General features: G+C 42.7%; 4 protein-coding genes across 5 annotated transcripts; 1 reads left to right on the forward strand and 3 right to left on the reverse strand.

The window, feature by feature from the left end:
• Nucleotides 1–296: 296 nt before the first annotated feature.
• LOC136428708 (very long chain fatty acid elongase 2-like) lies at nt 297–9,773 on the reverse strand. Of its 2 annotated transcripts, XM_066418424.1 has the most exons (9): nt 8,838–9,773; nt 6,427–6,536; nt 5,559–5,694; nt 4,516–4,703; nt 3,975–4,052; nt 3,524–3,580; nt 2,594–2,708; nt 1,976–2,100; nt 297–1,435 (listed from the first exon to the last, which is right to left on the reverse strand). In XM_066418424.1, the coding sequence occupies exons 3-9, from the start codon at nt 5,614–5,616 to the stop codon at nt 1,148–1,150; spliced, it is 909 nt and encodes a 302-aa protein (XP_066274521.1). In that variant the 5' UTR covers nt 5,617–5,694; nt 6,427–6,536; nt 8,838–9,773; the 3' UTR covers nt 297–1,147. The 2 variants fall into 2 exon arrangements, with proteins under 2 accessions (XP_066274521.1, XP_066274522.1); XM_066418425.1 differs by lacking the exon at nt 6,427–6,536.
• Nucleotides 9,774–10,775: 1,002 nt separating this feature from the next.
• On the reverse strand, nt 10,776–13,760 carry LOC136428713 (uncharacterized). The gene is made up of 2 exons (XM_066418430.1): nt 13,393–13,760; nt 10,776–11,246 (listed from the first exon to the last, which is right to left on the reverse strand). The coding sequence occupies exons 1-2, from the start codon at nt 13,570–13,572 to the stop codon at nt 11,097–11,099; spliced, it is 330 nt and encodes a 109-aa protein (XP_066274527.1). The 5' UTR covers nt 13,573–13,760; the 3' UTR covers nt 10,776–11,096.
• Nucleotides 13,761–15,443: 1,683 nt separating this feature from the next.
• LOC136428714 (NADH dehydrogenase [ubiquinone] iron-sulfur protein 5-like) lies at nt 15,444–17,465 on the reverse strand. The gene is made up of 4 exons (XM_066418431.1): nt 17,342–17,465; nt 16,977–17,085; nt 16,430–16,531; nt 15,444–15,977 (listed from the first exon to the last, which is right to left on the reverse strand). Exons 2-4 carry the CDS (start codon nt 17,076–17,078, stop codon nt 15,879–15,881), a joined length of 303 nt encoding a protein of 100 aa, XP_066274528.1. The 5' UTR covers nt 17,079–17,085; nt 17,342–17,465; the 3' UTR covers nt 15,444–15,878.
• Nucleotides 17,466–17,672: 207 nt separating this feature from the next.
• LOC136428710 (BAG family molecular chaperone regulator 2-like) lies at nt 17,673–20,842 on the forward strand. The gene is made up of 3 exons (XM_066418427.1): nt 17,673–17,883; nt 18,787–18,929; nt 19,459–20,842. Exons 1-3 carry the CDS (start codon nt 17,795–17,797, stop codon nt 19,806–19,808), a joined length of 582 nt encoding a protein of 193 aa, XP_066274524.1. The 5' UTR covers nt 17,673–17,794; the 3' UTR covers nt 19,809–20,842.
• The last annotated feature ends 83 nt before the right edge of the window (nt 20,843–20,925 follow it).

The raw sequence follows: 20,925 nt of genomic DNA on the forward strand, positions 1-20,925 counted from the left end.
CTTTGAACAGGTAACGTTGCATCTGGATATCGTTTTCCACGGGGAAACTATTCGCCACATACGTATGACTTGTAAACAATATCTCCCGTCTACTTTGGTCTGTATCGTTTTGTCAAAGTGCCGACGTCGACTTCTCTTACCAATGTTTTATCCCAACGTTTCCTACCCAAATCCGGTATATTCCGCATGGTGGCGTTTTTGTCCTGCCCGGTGCGATCGCCACCGGTTGGAGCCGGGAGTGCAAATCTACCAGGCGGTCTTTAATGAATTACACAAGACACACAAAAGCAACTGAATAATCGTGGAAATTTTTGTGCATTTTGTTTATTCTGTTCTATACTATTCTATTCGGCAAAGCTGCACTAACTGTGCATTCTAGTAGAAGTATAAATGGTCCAGCTATTGCAGCAGTATATATAGGGTGATAACACCATGTACATGTATTAAGCGTAGCTTCTGTGGATCATAAAGACTACACGCAATGAGTGCTGGCTTCAAATTCTTTGGCTCAACAGACGTTGTCTCGGGAAATTACAAGTCATGATATTTGTTACAAAAGATAAGGCAAACATCTTGATAAAAGAATAACGTTATAGAAACGTTGGAAAAACATCGAATTCGTTTGATATTACCCTAAATAAGGATTCAATAAGTTTGCATCAAATGGTGGGCAATGTAACATCCTCTAATGGTCTTAAAGACGACTTATTACTTTTCAGCATAGATCAACACTATCTAGGAATTCGAGTACATTGTTGAAGTTTTACGCGGTCTGACATTGTCGGCCATACAATTCCTTCGAGGAAAAAAACTGCCACAATGAGACCTTGATACTTAAACTAATCATATGTCAATTTCATACATCGAGATCCGTTTATCTTTTGTTTACATTTATAAAGTTGAACTAACACAGGCCCTAGCTCGCAAAAAAATGTTTAAACAATACGGGAATATGGCATTACAAATTTTCTACGGGTCATGTTAGCTTTTTTAAATATATGGCATGTGCAACTACGTAGCTTTACTAGATATTTGCCAGTACAATAGAAATTGGGAACACAAAAAGACAACGTAATTTCAAATCGGTCGGATAGGATATGAGCGTGCGGCGCTCGTTCAACGGAATATAAAGTGCACATACACGTATTCATTCGGCTTTCTTAGCCCTCCCTCTGACGATGCCATTCCCGTTATTTTCAGAGACATTGCCATTATTAGCTCTCGCGCCGTTTTGGTAGACGTTCTTGTTTTTATCCAAGTCCTTCTGGTCTTTGGAGGAAGGCCTCTTCTTGATGTAGGATTGCAAATAAAAGTTGGAGAAAAGGCCTACCAGCGACAACATGTAGATGCCCAGGAAGTACTGAAGCCACAGGATGTAACCACACTTGTAGTAAATGCCTCTATAGGTGTGGAAGATCACGATGAAGAATTGCAACTGAGGGAAGAAAGAAGAAAGCTTCATTTTAACACTTCCACCCGGCGTGGATTAGGTAGGCTAGCGGGCACGAGATCAAAAGGTCACGGGTTTGATTCCTGGCTAAACTGGGTGTGTCATTGCCCTTGGTGAAGGCACTTAACAAGACATTTCTCACTTCATCCCGTTGTAAAAACGGGTACCTGACTTCGGCTATTATAAAGGCAACTACCTCTACCTTTTTACTCAACTTTTATCTCACTGCAGCTGCATGCGCGTGCATCAAGGCAACCAACGATACATAATGAACGGCAGTTGAACAGTTAACCAACCCAGGCTCAATATACACTTTTGCATCGGACGATATACCCAACCAATTGCACATTCTCTGTATGTTCAGTGCAAGTTTCATAAGGTCCAGAGTCTGATACTTTTAACGAGGATGTTTTTATCTAGATTAGTTGAAACCTACGGCTTTAAGGAACTCGAATATCATTACATATAGCTCGTCTCAAGAGCTAACTGGTAATGGCCTTATCATCATGACGTAAAGTGACATACCAGTTGTAGTTTGGTGATGTATCTCTTCCACCACAGGTAGGGCCTGAGGGAGGGGATGGCGGACAGACAGTAGTACGTGTACATGATGACGTGGATGAACGAGTTAGCCAGGGGCCCGAAAAACGCTGAAAATAGACAATAACAAGTTGATTTTGTTATGCTCGTGTTGTGGCATAAAGGTTCATCGATTTCCTTCTTTCTGTCTTCTTTCCTAAGCTGTTAGGAAGGAAGGGCAGATAGTTTCAAAGCCGGTTGTATACTATAATGTTCTTACGTCGAGCAGGTGCAATCTGAAGTATGATTGTGAAAGATTTGGGCTTTACAATTCGTGACCTACGTAAATATCAACCAATCAATCAATGTCCTTTATTTAGAATGGAATGCTCTGTCGATATCGGCCGTTCTTCCCCGAGGTCAAGTTTGGAGGGGGGGGGGGAGTCCTGGGAACACAGATTGCTTGAAGTGGTCTTCTAGATCTTCAGGGGCACAACACGACAAACTGATTTTTCTCACTTCGAGTTATCAGCATCGGACGGTGACCATTTCTTATCGCATTTCCTACATACGTAGAGTTACACTAGGGCCACCAGTCTCCGTAGAACGCCAGAGTCGTCCTACCTTGCCCGCTCCCTCCCCAGTTCAGCACCACCCACCAGATGTTGAACATGGAGGCATGGTGATACACGTGTAAGAACGTGATCTGGTGGTTATTCTTCCGCAGGATGAAGAACAACTAATCCAAAAGAAAAGTAAGTCGTCAATGTTTCCGACAGGTGGATAGCCTGAGTGTCATCCTGTTTAGTTCCAGGCTCAGCCTGTGAAGGTAGAGCCTGGAACTAAACAGGATGACACTCAGGCTAACAGGTGGGCAGATTGGTTGGTTATAGATGTGTGTACTGAGGGATAAGTATAACCAAGGAGGTTTTATATAAAACCTCCTTGGTCTAACGGTATCTTTTCAATCGCTGCTTTTCGATTAATGCGTAAGTTTTTTTTTTACTAGTAGTCAGTATGTAAGTACAATATCTCGCTTTGTAGGAAAGCATCAGACCAAATATGTATGGTAGACGCACGGCTGTGCTGTTTGTTGGAGCACCACGCAAATCTAGATGTGGTAGCAGATACATTAAATCATATTGACAGCACGAACAAAAGGGACAAGTCGTGCGATTTCATAGCGATTAATTTCATACTTTTAAATCTGTTCCACTCCAGTGGTCACAAAAGGGATGCTCCAGACGTTTTGAATGTTTTATGAGGTCTGAACAGCTGTCACAACAATGCAGTCCGATATTCTATGTTCGTTCGACGTCTTTATATATCGAGCGGAAACGGTTCCGAAGACGCATCTCTGGTGTAGATATATATTTGAAGGGAGAAAACTAGTCAAAGAGAAACGTGAATCTACAGAAAGTTTCAATAACTCTCGTATCATTGGGAGGTAGTTGTGATTTTAGCGTAGGGAAATTACTAAAAATGGTTCGTTTGGATGGCAAAACACATCCCGTCGACCACTAGTGTAAAAAGTGACCTGTATGTATGTCTTACCGTGTCAAGAAACTCGAATGCCTTTGAGAAGTAGTACCACCAGAGGACGTTGGCCATCTGCGAACATGATAGGGACGAGTAAAAAACAACAACATATAGACACAAGACTATTATACATTGACACAAGAATATAATCTACGGGGGCTGGCTGAAGATTTTTCCTGGCTGACGACGATTTTGCCCCCGTGGAGATCTGCTTGGAGATTATCAAGAATAACCTTTTACATTTCAAGTTTTCGTTCTTTTAATGATTCCGACTTTTGCCTCCTGTGTGTATCAACTTTCTTGTGATAGATAGGTAACTCAAGCTGAACTCCCCCTTCCCAAACACTTAGTCATCCAAAATCTCTGCTATGGCCTGATACTACGAAACAAGCGATAGAAGTGACAAGACAGCTAGCCACAACGGTTCGGCTTCGCAGCGCTGGGAACAAGAGTGAAAATGACCTACCCGGATGTCCTCCGGATCCTCGGGCCTCATCAGTGCGCATGTCCAGTTGTACCCCATGTTCAGAGCACTCAACAGAATCTAGAGCAACACAAGTACTCTCATGAAGGTGACAAAAGATAACCCGACCATACATAGTTCGAAACTTCGTTCACCCACAGATAGACTTCATGCATCAAAATATGAGGGTAAATATACACATAACGTATTACTTTATAGAGTATGAGAAGTTAGTTCTTGGTCGTGCATGTATATATGTCAGAGGCAGTTGCGACCATGCGAAGGTCTCCACAAGACGAATTACGTTGGCTAAAAAAAGGAATATTTAGCCAAAAAGAGAGAATGATTGTGACAAAGGAGTTTGGCCACCATAAGGTATCATCTGCTTCCAAGGAGAAATGTTTCCCTTACTGCGGGCTCACTCTCCTGGTCAATTATTCATACTATTTTTGCCGAATTCTACTATCCAATACCGCTAAGGAAGGCCTGGTGGAGGCTAGGTTTTGAAAATGTGACGATGCTCGGTCCTGATAGCGATCCCCACCTCTTTGAACATCCAGAGGGACAGCGCCGCTATGATGATGTTGTAGAGGATCATCACTTTCCTCAGACTGAAGGCCTGCCTGCTGCGCATCATCTTCGGTCCCAGCCACACCAGGAGGAAGTACAGCACGGTCAGGGACACGTTGGGCCACGGGGAGGACAGCATGAACCAGTCTTTGGTCCGGGGATCTGCAGGACACCGGGATATATGTTAGCCTCCATAGCAGGCTTCTTTTTGTACTGGGTCGTTTGTGGAGCCAGCCCGTAACCATTAGGCCCGTATGATTACGCACTGGCTGCGCAAACGACACAGTACAAAACAAAAGATCGTCAGAAAAAAAGTGTATTACACCCCCCCCCCCCCCCCCCCCCCCCAAAGAGGCCCAGAGAGCCTGCTATGGAGGCTAGGTATATGCTTCACCTATCATAATCTACTCTCCAATCAGAGGTTCGGCTCCGGCTGGTTTTTGACGTGTTTTAGGTGTTTTTGTCGGGCTTTCTATTTTGTCCTGTTTTTTTATGTCGCCGGTTGGCTTGGCGACATAAAGAAAAGGGGACAAAATAGAAAGTGACAAAAACACGTAAAAAAACAGCCGGAGCCGAACCTCTGCTTGGAGAGTAATCATAATCGCCTTATAATCCTTAAAGCATTATGTTGTGGCGTCATAAGCATTATTATTACAATACTCTGTGTCTATATATATAGCTATTCGCGAAGTTACGTCGAAGAATGTAAGACACCCAGGTAGAACACTACGTCGTACAAAATGGATCAAGCAACTAGATGAATTCTCTAACGAGTCATCAATACAAGTTACATTGTCTGAAGACTAAAAGTCTCAGTCACAACATGATAATGGAGGCTATCTGAAACGTCTGGCTCTTTACAGAATTTATCGAGTTGCTATTTGTATTTTGTGTTACGTATGTTTGCAAAGTTGTGTGTGAACATGATCTCAGTTATTGAATAATGTGCCGGTGCCTTCGTTGGCTTGCTATGGGTTTTAATACAATACAATGCAGGACTGTTGTTTATTGCGTTACCTCGTAGTTTCCATGCTTCGTCTAGGAAGTCCGTGACAGTTGCAGTGGTTTTGACCATCTTTCCGAATGGCAGGTGGTGCAGTATTGTTGTCACAAGGTCAAGAGCGAAAAGCCTTTATTGAAGGCGCACTTCTATCTGAAAGTAAGAACATATCAAATGATACATCAACTCCAAAACAACATTAACACCGTTTATAACTCATCGGTGTGCAAGACTGCAGTTTACAAAGCTGAACTTTGTTTATCCATTGATCGCCGTATGATTTGGGTACGAAGTTGACCTGGAGTTATGTGCTGGTATGTCAGGGGAAAGTCCATGAAGCCTCAACTCCTTCGTATACTTGAGATAAACTGATATATATATGCCAACTAATGTTTCTGGTGTGTTTAAATGCTTACGTCGCAAACTGACATTCACCCTTGGAGTAGCCGTCATTTGTGACAATGCCTTTGGTACATTTAGCGGCACAACAGACGTACACGTCACATGCTTGGATAGCAATTAATAACTGATCAAAGACAAAGGTGGATGCCAGTGGTACCGTTAGCAACAGTGTTAAAACTTAATACATGGTAACGTTACACTACAGTACAATACGCCTCCACAGTCACTGATGGAACTACAGTCCACCACGACAGGCTACTGTCACTATAGAGCAACTGGACTCTTTTGACTAGCAGTTTCGTACTGTATTCGGTCTTAGTTGGCCTAACGACAATTTGTACCGCGCGAACATACCTTGATACCTTCAAATACATTGATACTGACTGGGATTACACCAAATATGAGAGGGATTACGACCTTTTATTCAACATTCAAGTGATTGAAACTAGATGGCAGCGGCTAACGCATCAGCAGTGTCCGTACCTGGTTGGTTGGTTAGCCTGACGAATCGCGCTCCTAGTGTCCAGCCGGTTTCAGTAACCTCCGGCTGAGAGCTGTGTAAATACAGGCTAGTTGGTTGGTGTGTCGCCTGACTGTAACATCCAATGAGAAAATAATTGTACCATATAGACGGCCTCGCTATTGTATCAACGCGCGTGGTCAGGGGACTTTAAACTTTGCTACCTTTGTCCTCCACATGTGCTGATGAAATAGAACTTATCAACTGTTGCGATCTCCTCCCTGAGATCTTTGCTCTCTTGACGTGAAATCGACTGATCTACTTTCCTTTTTTAGACAAACTGTTACGCGGGACTGTTTACACCGAAAACATTACTTTGTGTGTTTTACCTGATATCAAGTGGTCGCTAGGTGTACTTTGTCTCTGAGTATCCATCAACATGATCAAGCTATCTGGAAGCCTATACTACATGTTCACACTGTCGCTTAGGGCCCGCTGACACTTGTGCGTATACTAGTATTCAAGTCCGTATGAGTTGCGTATTAACATTTTTTTGGGTTTAGGTAAAGTTTGCGGGGAAGATGTTGTTTTCTACTTAGAGTTTAGACCCGACGTTGTGTCGAACCGAAAGATGACTTTAGCTAAACCAAAAATATGCTAATACGCCACTTATACGGATTTGAATATAAGCACACGTGTGAACGGGCCCTTAATGTGTTAAACACTACCGAGGACTGGAGGAGGACTTCTGCATTTACAACAGTGACCGCATTTACCCATGTGCGTTTTACCATTTTGCTGACAGACCTCGGACATCTGCCAAGGAACCACTACCTACACAGACAATACCAATGGTTTATACAGGCCGTACTACATGGGAGATTCACGCTGAAAGATTATCGGGAATTGTATCGCTGGAAGTACCAACCGTATCATCTACCATTTACTATTTGAAGGCCGCGCCAATTTTCCTGTGTGCCAACTGGCTGGTCGACATGGCGTGATATGGTCGCCATAAATAGTCGCACACATATTAACGATTGTAAACGTTTTCCCGACACAAGTGGCTTACGCAGCGTAACCAATTAAGGCAAACAAGGGCATAGCCGGGATCGTTTCAGAAGTCGGAACGGCAAGTACAAAATTGGGACAAAAAAGACGGTCTGTTCTGGCTGAATACCGCGTCTTATTAGTGGTCTTGAGTGTGAATGGGATCGAATGCAGTTAGATTTATAGTATGTCTATGGAGCACAGCGTTTCGCCCAAGGGGGAAATCATCTCTATTGTCAAAAATTGATTAGCATACTGGCCGAACTGGAATATTGCTTAATCTGCCTTGTGGAACTGCTATAACAATTTCTGGCATTCTACCCCCGGCACACCCCCACAAAACACCAAAATCACGGAGGGGTACACTGTGGACTCATATGTTCAACTTATGCCCATAACGTAATTTGTCATCCAATTTATTCGATCTGTTATAAAGCTACACAAATTTAAGATTTTGGTTCCGGATTTCTCTGATTTTTTCAGGAAAGGTTTTGGTTTAAATATATGCTTCAATTACTAGTATAAGCATGAGGCCGTTTCCAATCCTAAACGGTACATAAAATGTATACAGATGTACAAAATCTCGTCTGAATTCACTTTGTCATGCACCTGCCATTTTAAATTTAATCGTGCTCTTCACCAACGGTCTCGCCTTTTTAGTGTTCAGCTGAAATCTGGTATGGACCCCGTAACTCCTACATTATGTCGATGGAATCTCGACAGCCTCAACATGTTTTCTTTGGTGGTAATCCCGTATCTCACTCATGTTACATCGGGGGGCGGCTGTAGTGGAAAACACACCAACATTCTCATACATCCTTCAATCCTTTCACTTTGCCCAACACATATCTAACACTGGTGTTTCTGTACACTGTGATCTTACCAAATTCCGTATTCTTGTTCCAATTTAATTCGTAAACGTTATAACACACGATAAAATGAACTTGTCCAATGCGATTGGGTCCTGGCAGATACAGGGTTACATTTGCCTTTGTTAGCAATCATCGAGTAAGTAGGGCAATGACATGTCTGACGGCCGACGGCACTTTACACTCCAGGTGGATGCCATCAGAATCACCAGGACACTTAACCGATTGTAAATGTAACATGTAATAGCCAGGCAGGTCCAACAAAGGGGTTGCTATGGTTTGTGTTGCTGTGTTCTCGCTACTAAAGTCGAGGCCAAAGGTGAACATGGCTCAGACTTTGGTGGTGTAAAACTATGTTACCCGCCGATAACCCCGGTCGAATTAACTGCCGGCGTGACACGCCTACTTCCCGCACCAACGCCTCAATATCTTCCGTGTATCAAATCTGTGAACACACCTGCCACACAAACCATGACAATCTGCTGACATAACCGCACGTTTTATCAATATCCTACCTCGAAGGGCGGTCCGTGTTCTCCCAGGCCGGCCGGTGTGTCGGTGTTGCTTACCCCCGTGGCCGCCTACACGAATGTTAACGTTAGGTGTGGTGTGACAAAGTCAATTTGCTTGAGCGGGCCTAGTGAAAACGTACTGGCGCGCCCGACCTTTGGCCTCGGGTTCCTGGTCCAATAGAACGGCAGAGCGAACGATCAGTGGTCGTACGATCCCCCCAGGGATATTCTGAACTTCTGCCATAAATTTGCAGACATAAGAAGCTCGAGAAAACAGGATGTCGTTCTGTAAAAATCTGGTCGCCCCCCTCGTCTGAAACATTACAGCAAAATTGAACTTGACTGTTTCTGGAGACCTTTGCACGAGACGTCGAAAGAATGAAATGTTCTGATGAATTCTGAATTAATCAATAGACACCTGGGATATTCGGTGATAGGCTTCAGAGTTTGTGAATTACTTACGTTCTTCTAGAAATGAAGTCATATCCATTGGCTTGGCACGCCCATCCCCATTCTTCTAAAAGAATTCCCCTGGAGGTATGGATCACGTGCAGGTAAAATTTCGGAGTCATGACGTATTCTCGCACTACCTGAGCAAATCTATAAAGCAGACGTGTTGCGCCGACTTGTATTTGAACGTGTTAGTAGTCGTTTTTCTCTATCGGCACTCGGCAGGTGGGTAGTTAAACAGAAGGAATCCCTCCTCCAGCTAGTAAGGCGTAGTCTATACCAGACTAACCGCGCCGGCTATAGGGAGAACATTTGCCGGGGGACTTTGGCCATGGAGCGTTTCATTCGCAGGCGCAGTTATGCATATTTGACCCTCTCTCCGTATCCGACTCCCTTCATACAATTGACTCTATTTGGCCAATTTCTACTATTTTCCCAGCGACCCGCGGAGGCTGGTAGAGCCTAAGTAAGGCGTACAAAACGCTCTGCCACACTTTAGCTTGGAAATTACCTGAGAACACAATAGAACGTGTCCCTTGACGACGTGCCCCTGTGCCTGTCGCAAATGTATTCGTCGGATTTATCTCCTTCCTCTTAGCTGCTGGTTTCACTAATGTTTTGTTAAGTTGTCTTTCTCATACTTGAAATGTTAGTGAAAATATCCAACCGAAAAAATTGGCACCCCACCCCTCTATGTGTGGTATGCGGCGTTCCGACTGGGTCAGTGGGCCTTTTTCTTGACCAGTCTCGCTTGAAGAATCATGTTTACGTGGCTGCATGGTCAGGTAAAACGTTTGTGACAACAATAGGGTGACTTACAGAACAGACCGACGTACCACCCCACGTACGGATCACCCCATAGACTTTGTACCCTTCCAATGTCATTTGCAGGTGAAGGCAAAATGATGCAATGCATGGGTTCAGGGCGGTTACCTGCGGTCGTCCAGTCCTTCCGTACATGATCACACACATGATAACACTTGATATATAGTGCATTCAGACTAGTTAAAGTTAAAGTCCACAGAAAGGGACATGTACATGTGGCTAAAACACTTTGTAAATTGTATGGTGGTAAGAACCATCTCCTACGGTAACTTTCCAATCGCACTACCCTATTGGTAAATGTCTGCGTAATTAAATACACGACTATTTCTAGTACCCTATTACAATCTACAAGCACCTGCTGACATAAGCAAAATAGCTCTGCCACATTATCTTGTATCACGTCTAATAGAAATACATGACAGATTCTTCTACGTATAACGTTATATGTAACATGGTCCAATATGTCACGCCTCCTGGCGGAATGCAAGTGCAACATACTATATCAGTGCAAAGGCATGGGCGTGGTCGGGATAGGATAGTTTGTTTCCTCGACATATCAAAATACCAATGGTGGAGTTACGTTACTTCACTCCGGAACAGATACCAACTAAACGAAGGAAATGTCACTGGAGACCTTAAAGATATTCACCACAACAATACAACGTATAATCTGTAACGTTACATTTTAATTTTGACAGTTTTCAGATGGAAGTTATCACTTAGGGGAAGTTGAGTGGAGAAAGGGCTAACACTTTGTGATAGCCTTCGGCTAATTGGGTAGCCCTGGCTGTACTTTTTTACAGTCAAATAAATCAAATCAAATCAAAAAGGCGAAAAGTGTCATACACACAGGGATACAAATTGATCTTGTGTTTTACCATATGAAACCTTAGAAAAACATACACGAAATGGATTGTAAGAAAAAAAGGCAGTTCCAGGATGGCGTTTTAGTGACTTCTTCCTTCTTGTAACGTCATCCTCACGTCATCACTCCCTGACCATGGAGACTGTGGGTATGTCCGTGCCGACCTCTTGACCCTCCTGCGCAAGCGCACAGCACGGACAGCACAGGTGTAGTAACAGGTCTGTCACCAGCGAGCCCTCGATGCTCTTCTGTTCTCGAATCTTGCCTCGAATCTGCAGAATTAGAAAAAGAAGGTCGTGTGCTTAGCATGAAAGTTCACATGAGTTGGTAAAATACATTATGGAGAGATGAACTGTTCTCCAACTCAACTGTTCTCTCAACCGGGACGGGGGGCGATATCGACTTCCGAAGACGTTTGACCAATTACTGACGTCACACGTAAAGAAAGTAATCACGTGTCCACAGCGATTGGGAAAGACAGCTGAAGAAGGCTGAGTGAGTCAGTCAGTCGAAAATTTTTGAGTTAGAGATCACTGTTTATCTCTTCATAATTTTAGGTTGTACACAATGTAGTTAGTCTGTATAACGTAAACTCCAGCTGTCCGGGGATTTCTGTCCCCTCCCCGAGGAGGCTATGCGGTTACAGGGCGACAAGCCGTTACAGGAGCTTGATTGAGTTCAGGCTAGGTTGTAGTTATTGTACATAAGGGCACCAACCCCGTTGGCCTCTCCAAGCAGAGGTTGATTGGGAGAATTCAGAATTGTGACCTTCTTCTCACAAGTCCTTCTTTTCTGGCAGGCAGCCCAATCTGATTTATCAACATTGCATCATACACACATTCTTATGGTACTTATGTTAGCGCAACAACAGCCAGGAGGTTCGGTGTACAATTCGGAGATATTTTCTCGTGATTCAGTTTCGCACAAAACCCCTTCAACGCCCTCACTACACTTCGAGGCGGAAACGACTTATAACGGGAACCAGATGTCCCCATCCTGCCGGACTCAAGAGATTTTCCTCGACTTCCTTGTGCTAAGTAGCAGGAAGCTGTTATAAACAGCGGGGTCTGTTGACAATCACACCTTTTTCATTTCACACCTCCACCTATGCAGTTGTTAGAAAAACAGGGGATCCAGAAAACCCTTCAAATATCTGATTGAACATATTGAAGTACATGTACTGACTGGGTAAAATAATGATCATCATCATCGGTTGGCTGCAGCGATAGTAAACACAACATAGCCACATTATATATCATGTCACCATGAAATTTTATCAGCTGAAGGTTTGATGCCGATGCACGTTTTAGTGACTTTTTGAAGAGCATAGGACTGTGGTTTGGGTTGTGGATTGGGCGGAAAATGTTGAGGGCCTAGGGAAAATTGATCTTTCCTGTCTCTGTCCAGGACCAATACAACAGCTGAAGAAACAGGATCCCCGGGGTGCTCCATGCCTCCCAGTTAATCTCCAAGTAGATGTTGTGACGGAAACTACGGAGCGGTATACTGTGTGCAGTGTCTTTTGCCAGATCTTTCAGGCCACCTTGTCGGATGTCTCAAGACTCAACAAGCGGCCAAGGAAACCCTGCCTGCTCAGGACAGCGCCTGTAAGCCCCGAAAATACTCTGGCACACGAATAGACAACTCTCTCAGTCGCCACGCCCTTGAAGAAGGGTTCATTGTACGACCAGTCGGAAGCAGTACGAAGGCAGGGGACTTAATCCTGTATCAAACAGCTTTGACTAGTGGCGAAGAATTCTGATGGGGGTGATCACATTCTGTAAACGCTGACCCTGAACTTTTCTGAGTCAACAAGCCTCCTCCGCGTGGTTTCCATTTCAATATGGGGGCCTGTTTTCAGACAGGGGTGGTCCAGATGACGGATAGGGTGGAAGTTTGGGCCAGATTTTTAGCAAGAAAGTTCGTTTTTCGTTTTTGCAGACAGTTCAATAATTTACAGTGAAACCAACAATTTCATCTTATAGATACAGACTATTCTCAATGAAACATTGACTCTTACAACAAAACTTCACACACAATGAGAACATTAATGGCCAATCCCTAGGTTTACATGAACCGTTTGACAGCCCCATGTAAAATTGCATGGAGATTCCACCCCAAAGTCAACGATAGCGACACGGGACTATCGTGTAGTTGTTGAGACAAAGATGAAACAGTTACAGAATACAAGTGCCCCGTATGAGCTACGGTTTTCGCTGTAGACGAACTTCTAATGATGGATGAAGAGAAACAACAACAAGGATGGAGAAAAACACTTCACAACTCATTTTGTACTTGCAGAAGCAACGCCCTTGCCGCGTCAAACTGCACATCTATAGAAGTCCTGTTACGTCTTACTCCAGTAAGTTATTGGGTATTAAGTATACAGTAATAAGTTTTTGTGCACTTTAAATTTACCTGTGCCCTGAACCAGGCTCCCACGAGAGGCACCAGAGTTAGGACCCCGCAGACCAGACAGTCCTCGCCCACCGCCTCGGCGTTCTTGCCGGCGGTGTAGCAGGGCGCCAGGTACGTGATGAGACACAGCCCGATGTTGTCGAAGCACCCGAGTAAGCCGTGGTTCCACTCGCGCGACATAGTGAAGATGGGATCGTCGTAATGGAGTAAAAGTAAAGAAAGGTCACAGGAGCAGGCGAGCTGGCTTTCGGGCTAGACCAGTGATGGAGGGTGAGGCGGAGTGGAGAGGGACGCGCCCAATGTGTACAATGTGATCCGCAGACGTGATGAGGACAGGCAGACCCAGGGGGAGAACCGCGTCTGTACCCGTGAGGGGTGCTGAGAAGCGAGGAAGGAACTCCGACAGGGAACGCCCTTATCCTTTCACTTTCACCAAGGAGTAGATTCATTCACGAAGGAGTTTATGGGGGACCCTGCCAAGTTTCTTTCACCAAGGAGGTTTCAAACATAGATCAGCCGATACAACTTCAGTCTTTGATATTTCCGCGCAACCGCGCATACATTTCTATACATATAAATGCAAGTTTAGAAAGAGTCGACGATAGGCATTGCGACGAGTATAGAGCATTTCTGATCATGGCTTTAAATCATATGAGAAATCCAGTAGAGGCCCAAACTGACAAAATCTTACCGTGGGCAACGACATTGTATTTAATATACGTCCTTGCCTGTCGAAGAACTCCAAATGTTCGCTTCTTCATCTTTTGTTTTGCAACTAAATTAGCTGTTGCTGGAACATATGTCATTTTGTAAATCATTTCGATAATTGGTAACTCACATCGTACTGTTTTTCAAACTTAGTCGATATTGTTTTTTTCCATGGTTCCAAGAAAAATGTTACGGCGTCGACTGGGGGGAAAGTAGTGATATGTTCTGAACTGTTTCCCTTGAGTTTCAAGACCCAAAGTTTACGAACATTGGACGGTCCCCTGTTTGGCTAGAAGCGCCCACACCCCAGTGTGAAGTTGACCTCCTGAAGGGGCAGACATAGCGGTCCAAATTTGGGGAGTTGGCACCTTCGTGGGACCAGGACTAGTCAACTAACGTTGTGCGGGGGGTAAGGTAGTCTGTTTCAAACTGTGCAATATTCTTCAAATAACTGTGGAAAACAACTAGACCTATATAAGCTAGACCAATATTGAATCTGCACAGTATTGTACATAGGGCCACCTTCTTGTAAAAGTCATTGGTTACCGCAGTTTCCTCCTCGAGCTAAAATGTAGGATCCCAGTGATCTTCATCGGCCATGATTAATCTCCAAGCAGATGTGGGGTCCGTTCCAGTGTTTTGGGGGCATTCAATTTGTCTTTCTGGAGGCCTGCCTTTTTCGGAGCCGAAGAGCTAAACGTTAAACGCGATCCACTAGACAAAATGGCACAAAAGCATGAGTAGAACACTGAGCTAGACCCTACATCTGTTTGAAGATTAGTCATGCCTATGTCAGAGGTCACCATACCACCACAGCTGGGGTGGAGGGTATTTCTGGGGGTTTCGTAGTCAATGAAATCTATCTATACCTTGATTACACATGTTCAGATATAAATAATACCATTGAACCAAGAGTTAATAGTGATGATGAAGAAAAACTTCCTTGGTTGAATAAGACAATCTTAGAGAAAACAAAGCTTCTTTATCTATTTTGGGGGCTGTGTTGCATTGACAAGATCACAGTGCTCCCTAGCAGTGTACCAACACTGGCATGTATCCTGAGAGAGAGATGTTTTGTGCTAGTTTGTGTGTTACATGCCATGCTAGACATGAAACAGTGTTACTTTATCTCCCAATGCACGATAATGAAGGTGTTGCATTTTTTGTTACCATATATGTTCAACAAATGTTACTGTTAGTTCCACAAATTGTTAAAACTTCTTGAAGTTGTGTGTGTTATCAATGGGAAGAAGAGTATGTATGATGCCACTTATCTGTGAACACCAGTTATATTGCAATTCCTAAAACCACAATATACAAGAAGTCAAGATCATTCTTGCATCTCATTTTTACCATCTTTACTTGAATCTAGCATGACCTTATAGATCTAGAGTGTTACACAAGTAACTGATGAAGTGTGGCATTACTTGACAATTCTAGATTCCATAGGGAACAAGAAGCTGTCAGATATTGACAATATTGACAAATAACAACAAAAGCATCCCTATGAAATCCCATCTGATTTACATTTATCATGTTCAGGAATAGACTTCTCTTATGTAGTCAGTGAACAGATCTTAAAATGACTCTTTGTATGACAAATGATACTGGTCAAAGTTCACATAATTTGTGCTAAAATGATGTACAGCTGGAGTTTTTGTTTTGTTCTAGTGCAGTCTGGTCAACTAAAATGGACATACAGGTTCACATCACTGAAAACTCTATGTTAGGTATATGTACCAGCTATGTTTGTCTAGATATGTTGATGTTTCTTCTGTTCACTGTGGTAGTGTTTCCCGAGCGTACTCTGGTGGTGTGTATTTGCCCTCCTTGATCAGTTTATCCCTCCTTTCCCGGACGATCCTCAGTCGTTCTCTCTGAGGAACAAAAATAGAAAAGCACATTTTTGGGCATTAATGCCATTTAACCAATGTGGTGGCTGAACATAAAACTACATTATCATGGAAGCTCATCTACAAGTATGTTGGTAGTAATCATAGTACAATGCTAAACTTTCTTCCAACAATTCTATTCACGGAACAAATTTTCAATGACTACTGTCGCCTTCTTCAAGATCAATAAAGACCAATCACTTCCAAACTTAAACTCGCTAGAGGTAAAACGACATTCATTAATAAACCCCGACATCTTTGTCACTGCAGTCTTGGTCAAAACAAACCTTCTGTGTGTTAAGTGAATGTGTTTTTTTTTCATAGATCCTTTTTGTCTTCTAGCAGAAATCCACTTTTCCCTGATGAATATCAAAATTTGACACCAACTTTATCATAACAAATTTTACTCATACAAAAATCATTTCACTATGGCCAACCTGCTTGATCATGTGGATGCATTCCAAGAAGTCCATGTACTCTGGTTTGCACTCTCTGATGGCGCGCGTCTTCCCGATCCCACTGGCACACTCGATAAATTCCTATGGTGGGAAAAAAAGGTTTTAAGTTAAAAAGGCTTCAACAGATTTCCTTGTCAGACTCAGTGGGTCCAAATGTAGTATACAAATACATGTACAAAGCTAAGCAAGAGAGATCAAATCTAAAACTGTCAGATAAAATTTATATTCTTGAATATTTACATGGAACTAGTAATCTCTGTGTAGTGTTTTTTCTTTGTGTAACTGTAAGCAAGGAGGTTAATTTATTAAACCTCCTTGGTGTAAGTATCCTTGTAATAGCAGTATTAACATTGAACTGCTTAATAGCTTTCTATGTGAAACTGAAACATAACAAAACGGAATGACATTGTGCATCGACAGTTGATCGAGACAGATCGGTATTACACACATTATATTATGCAAAACAATGAACAGATAATGTACTGCACTTTCAAAGTATGATGAGAAAAAAAATTATTTGACTAACCTTCTCAAAATGGAAACACTTGTGAGTCTGCCCATTGTCATCACTACTGGCACCAGACAGCATCCAGTAGTCCCATTTGTGGCCCAGGTTTAGCAGCGGCATGGTGGAACTGTGTTGAGTTTGACAAACAACATTGTGAACAGCAGAAAATATCATGTACACTGTACATGTGTAGTATGTTGACAGACGTACGTTGGGACGCACAAAAAAACGTAACATAATTTTTCTGCAGTTCTACCGAGCTATTTCATCAACGCTTGCTAAATTACGAGCACCAATAGACGCGCATTACAAAGACACAGTGTTATTCTACATCTTACGGGTTTATAACGGGTGTTATTTGGGACTTAATTCCTCATACTTACAAGATTTTTCACCAGACCAAGAAGAAACACCCACTCGCCCAAGGACAAATATGGCGGACAAGAAACAACTCACGCGAAATCTCGCGACCAAGAAGGTCAAATCACAGTCTCGCGAGAACAAGACGGGCCATTTCATTATTAGAGTAGACATATCGCTCTAATCCATTTCAAATTAACTTTCTGTTAAGATATATAAACTGGAAATAAATTATTTAAACGTACACAATCAATACATATATATACTACCCTCTATTCATATTTGGTAAAAAGCGTATTCAAATTGGATATATAACGTTAACTTAATGCTTTTCACAGCCCTTCCCCCCTAAATTGAGTAGATTAGTCTGAACCTGATCGTAACGTTACTCTTACTCTTAGAATTTTCTGGGAGGTTGAAGTGCCAAAATTGGACCGAAACTGTTTTGTTTTGGCGGTGCTGGAAGGGCAGGGGCCATGGGGGACCAAAATATGACGGAAATGACAGCAGAAGACAAGCGAGGAATGTTCACACGTACAGAGAGCATGGCACAGCACTCGGGCAGGTAGGAAGAAATGGTTTTATGGGATCGGCCGCTCCCTATCATATTTCTACTTTCTCCACTTATAAGTTGTATGTTCTAAGGCGTTCTAAGTCAAAAACATGGCGCGTTACATCTTGCATACAAATTCTATATCTAACAATGGCCAGGGCTTGGGTCAACATTGCATTTTGTCTACTTCTGAATGTGACCAGTTAACGTTACATGTATAATATAATAATAATAATAATATCAGGTGTATTTGCAGCCAGTGCCACAGGCAGGTACCCAATGTGTAGGGTAATGAGGCTGTTTAACGTGTTCGAGGCACCTCCTCGAGCACGGGACCCCCAAGGATATTATATAGAGTAGAGTAGAATTTTCGGTCAGGTAGGACTGTTCCAGTTTAGACCGCAAAATATAGGCTATATATATTTATTAATGTCCTTGATAATATCTAGGGACTTGTCTGTCCTTCTATTACAAGCCCATTCGTAGATTCGAGTACGCATGTGCAGTGTCAAAGGTGAACGCCCCTGAGACGTAAACAAAACCCGTCTGGACGTTGTTATGCAAGTCGAGGCATTGTCCAGAGGGGAACTGTTTACAAAACAGGGCCCTTCACCTTTGACACTGCTCATGCGTACAGCACTCCAATCTACGAATTGGATTATTGCCATGATTTATTTGATAACGTGAAATAGAAATTATGCAGTTCGCTGGGAGGGTGAATTTTACATCGAAACCAGTATGTCCCTATACCGTGCTGAAATTCATGTACACATCTGCAGAACATGGTGAATTGATGATAGATTTATAATGATTATATTGATGATGATGATGATGAAGAACTATTTACACAGAAATGTAGCCAGACGGAGAATCGATATTCCTAACAAGTGTGGTACATGTTTGTTTGCACCCCAGGTTGATTGAGATGCTGGACCAGATAGAGAAGAGAGTGGAGGTCCTGAGGGAGCAGGCCTCTGCGCTGGAGCTGGAGAAGTCCAGTATGCTGGAGGCTCTCCACACACTACAGAATAGCAAGGACCTGCAGTACTGCAGCCCTGGTCAGTACTGTAGCTGCTAGGGCAGTCTGTCCTGTTCTAACATCACTGATGTACACTTCCACATATATCTTAAACCTTGAATGGGATACCAACAAATAAAACAAAAGTCAAAACATTCTCTAAGCAGTTCCTAGTCTGGATGCCAGACTGTATCCAAGGCCCACACAAGCCAGCTCTTTAGCTCTAGGACCAACATACCCCCTATCAAATTTTACCACTAACTCAGGGGGGCTGTGATAAAATTTCCTTTGGGGTATGTTGGCCCTGGAGCTGAGAAGCTTGCCTGCTGTCTAGGCTCTGGAAACAGTTTGGCATCCAGGCTAAGCTGTTCCTGGTGACCAGTGGCAGAGCCACATTTCATTGGAGTGCCTTGGCGGATGATGTGCCAAATTGTGTGTTTAAAACGTTTCTAACAGTGCCGGAGTTGAATATAAAGTAGAGTGAATCCACTCTACTTTATAATGCCAAGGGTGAATAGTTGCACATATTTCACTACAAAGCTGTACATTCTATCATTTATCTTTTCCAGGTGAAAGAGAAGAAATTCAGATCACAGCCGAGCGTCTGGTGTGTCGCTGCCTCACAGTCGACGTCTGTGTCAATACTGTCCGCAACCAGCAGCAGGAGGACGCGCTCCAGAGGGTCAACACCGTCCTCGACGAGATCTCCGAGAAAATCCGGGATGACATGCGGTCAAGCTATGACACCCTTCTCCTCTACTATAATGCCTGCTGTCCAGACACGACGGGACCCATAGACCTGAAATTCCAGGCCCTGGTTATAGAGTGCGCAGCGGAGGACCAGAAGAAAATCAGGAAACGACTGGAGTCACTGCTGAGGACTCTAGAATATGCTGAGAAGTCCATGCCGAAAAAGTGAGGGGAAAAGTGTAGCCTTCTCTTTTCTGATGCAAAGTTCAAGAATGCTTTGATTTAAGATCATGAGAAGGATGGGTAAAGCAAGACGTGGACACATGTTGATGTCAATCTCTTATGTGGTACGAATTTCACCACAAGAGAATCAGATTGTGTTTGTTTTGTACCATTTGTTTCCACTGTTGCATTTGAAAACATGAAGAGATGTTTCAGGTCGAGGAAAGATTGATAAAAACTGTACAAGACGGGGAACAATGGATGAGACACCTAAAATGGTACACTTATATGCTTTCCCAGTGAGCAAATTCTCACACTACTACTATTATTAGAACTAGTAAAGGAGTGTTAACTTCTCTTACAGTGCATTCACCTTTTTTTAAAACTACGAACAAGACTTACAGTGGATTTCTAATTAAATTAACTATATATACTACATAAGTGTACATACTCAAGCTTATGGTAAGCCTTTTGTGGTAGTCAGTCCATGATATTGTACTGTATATAAGAAAGATAGCATAAGATAAAAAAAAGTGTTGCAGTGAGTGTAATTCTGAAAGCAGGTGCAAAGTAATCTGACAGCAACAGATTTTATATTCTTTATAATTTGCAATGAATAACCTGCTTGAAGGTACTTACAAATTGTATTGAAGATGTATATTGTTTTAATCATATGACTGTATATTTCAGCTGTATAAATTCATTTGATAATGAAGTCAGATTCTGTAGCAAAATCAGTAGTGATGACAATGCAGATATATATATGTAGTAATTGATATCTGCACAATTTTCCTGTTGCATTGAATGACTAGTACATGTAGTTCCTGTATTGAAAGGACGGTAGGAATAGGTTGAAAGCACGGATGATTTAAACCGAAATTTTCTTGCTGATAGCAAGACAGTGAAATTTTAGAATGTCTGAAACTCTGAATAGTTTTATGTGATAACACCTTTTTGTATACAACTATTTAGTATCTGACCTTCTAAACCTGCTTTTTGCCATTATGATAAGCCAATATTAAAAATATTTGACAAAAACTACTGGAATGTTTGGACTAGTGATTTGATTTTAAGTTGTGTCAGTACAATGGTAGATGGAGGTACATGTACCTGGTTTGCTAACA

The sequence above is a fragment of the Branchiostoma lanceolatum genome, chromosome 2 (genome assembly GCF_035083965.1).
Source record: "Branchiostoma lanceolatum isolate klBraLanc5 chromosome 2, klBraLanc5.hap2, whole genome shotgun sequence".
NCBI classification, from domain to species: domain Eukaryota; kingdom Metazoa; phylum Chordata; class Leptocardii; order Amphioxiformes; family Branchiostomatidae; genus Branchiostoma; species Branchiostoma lanceolatum.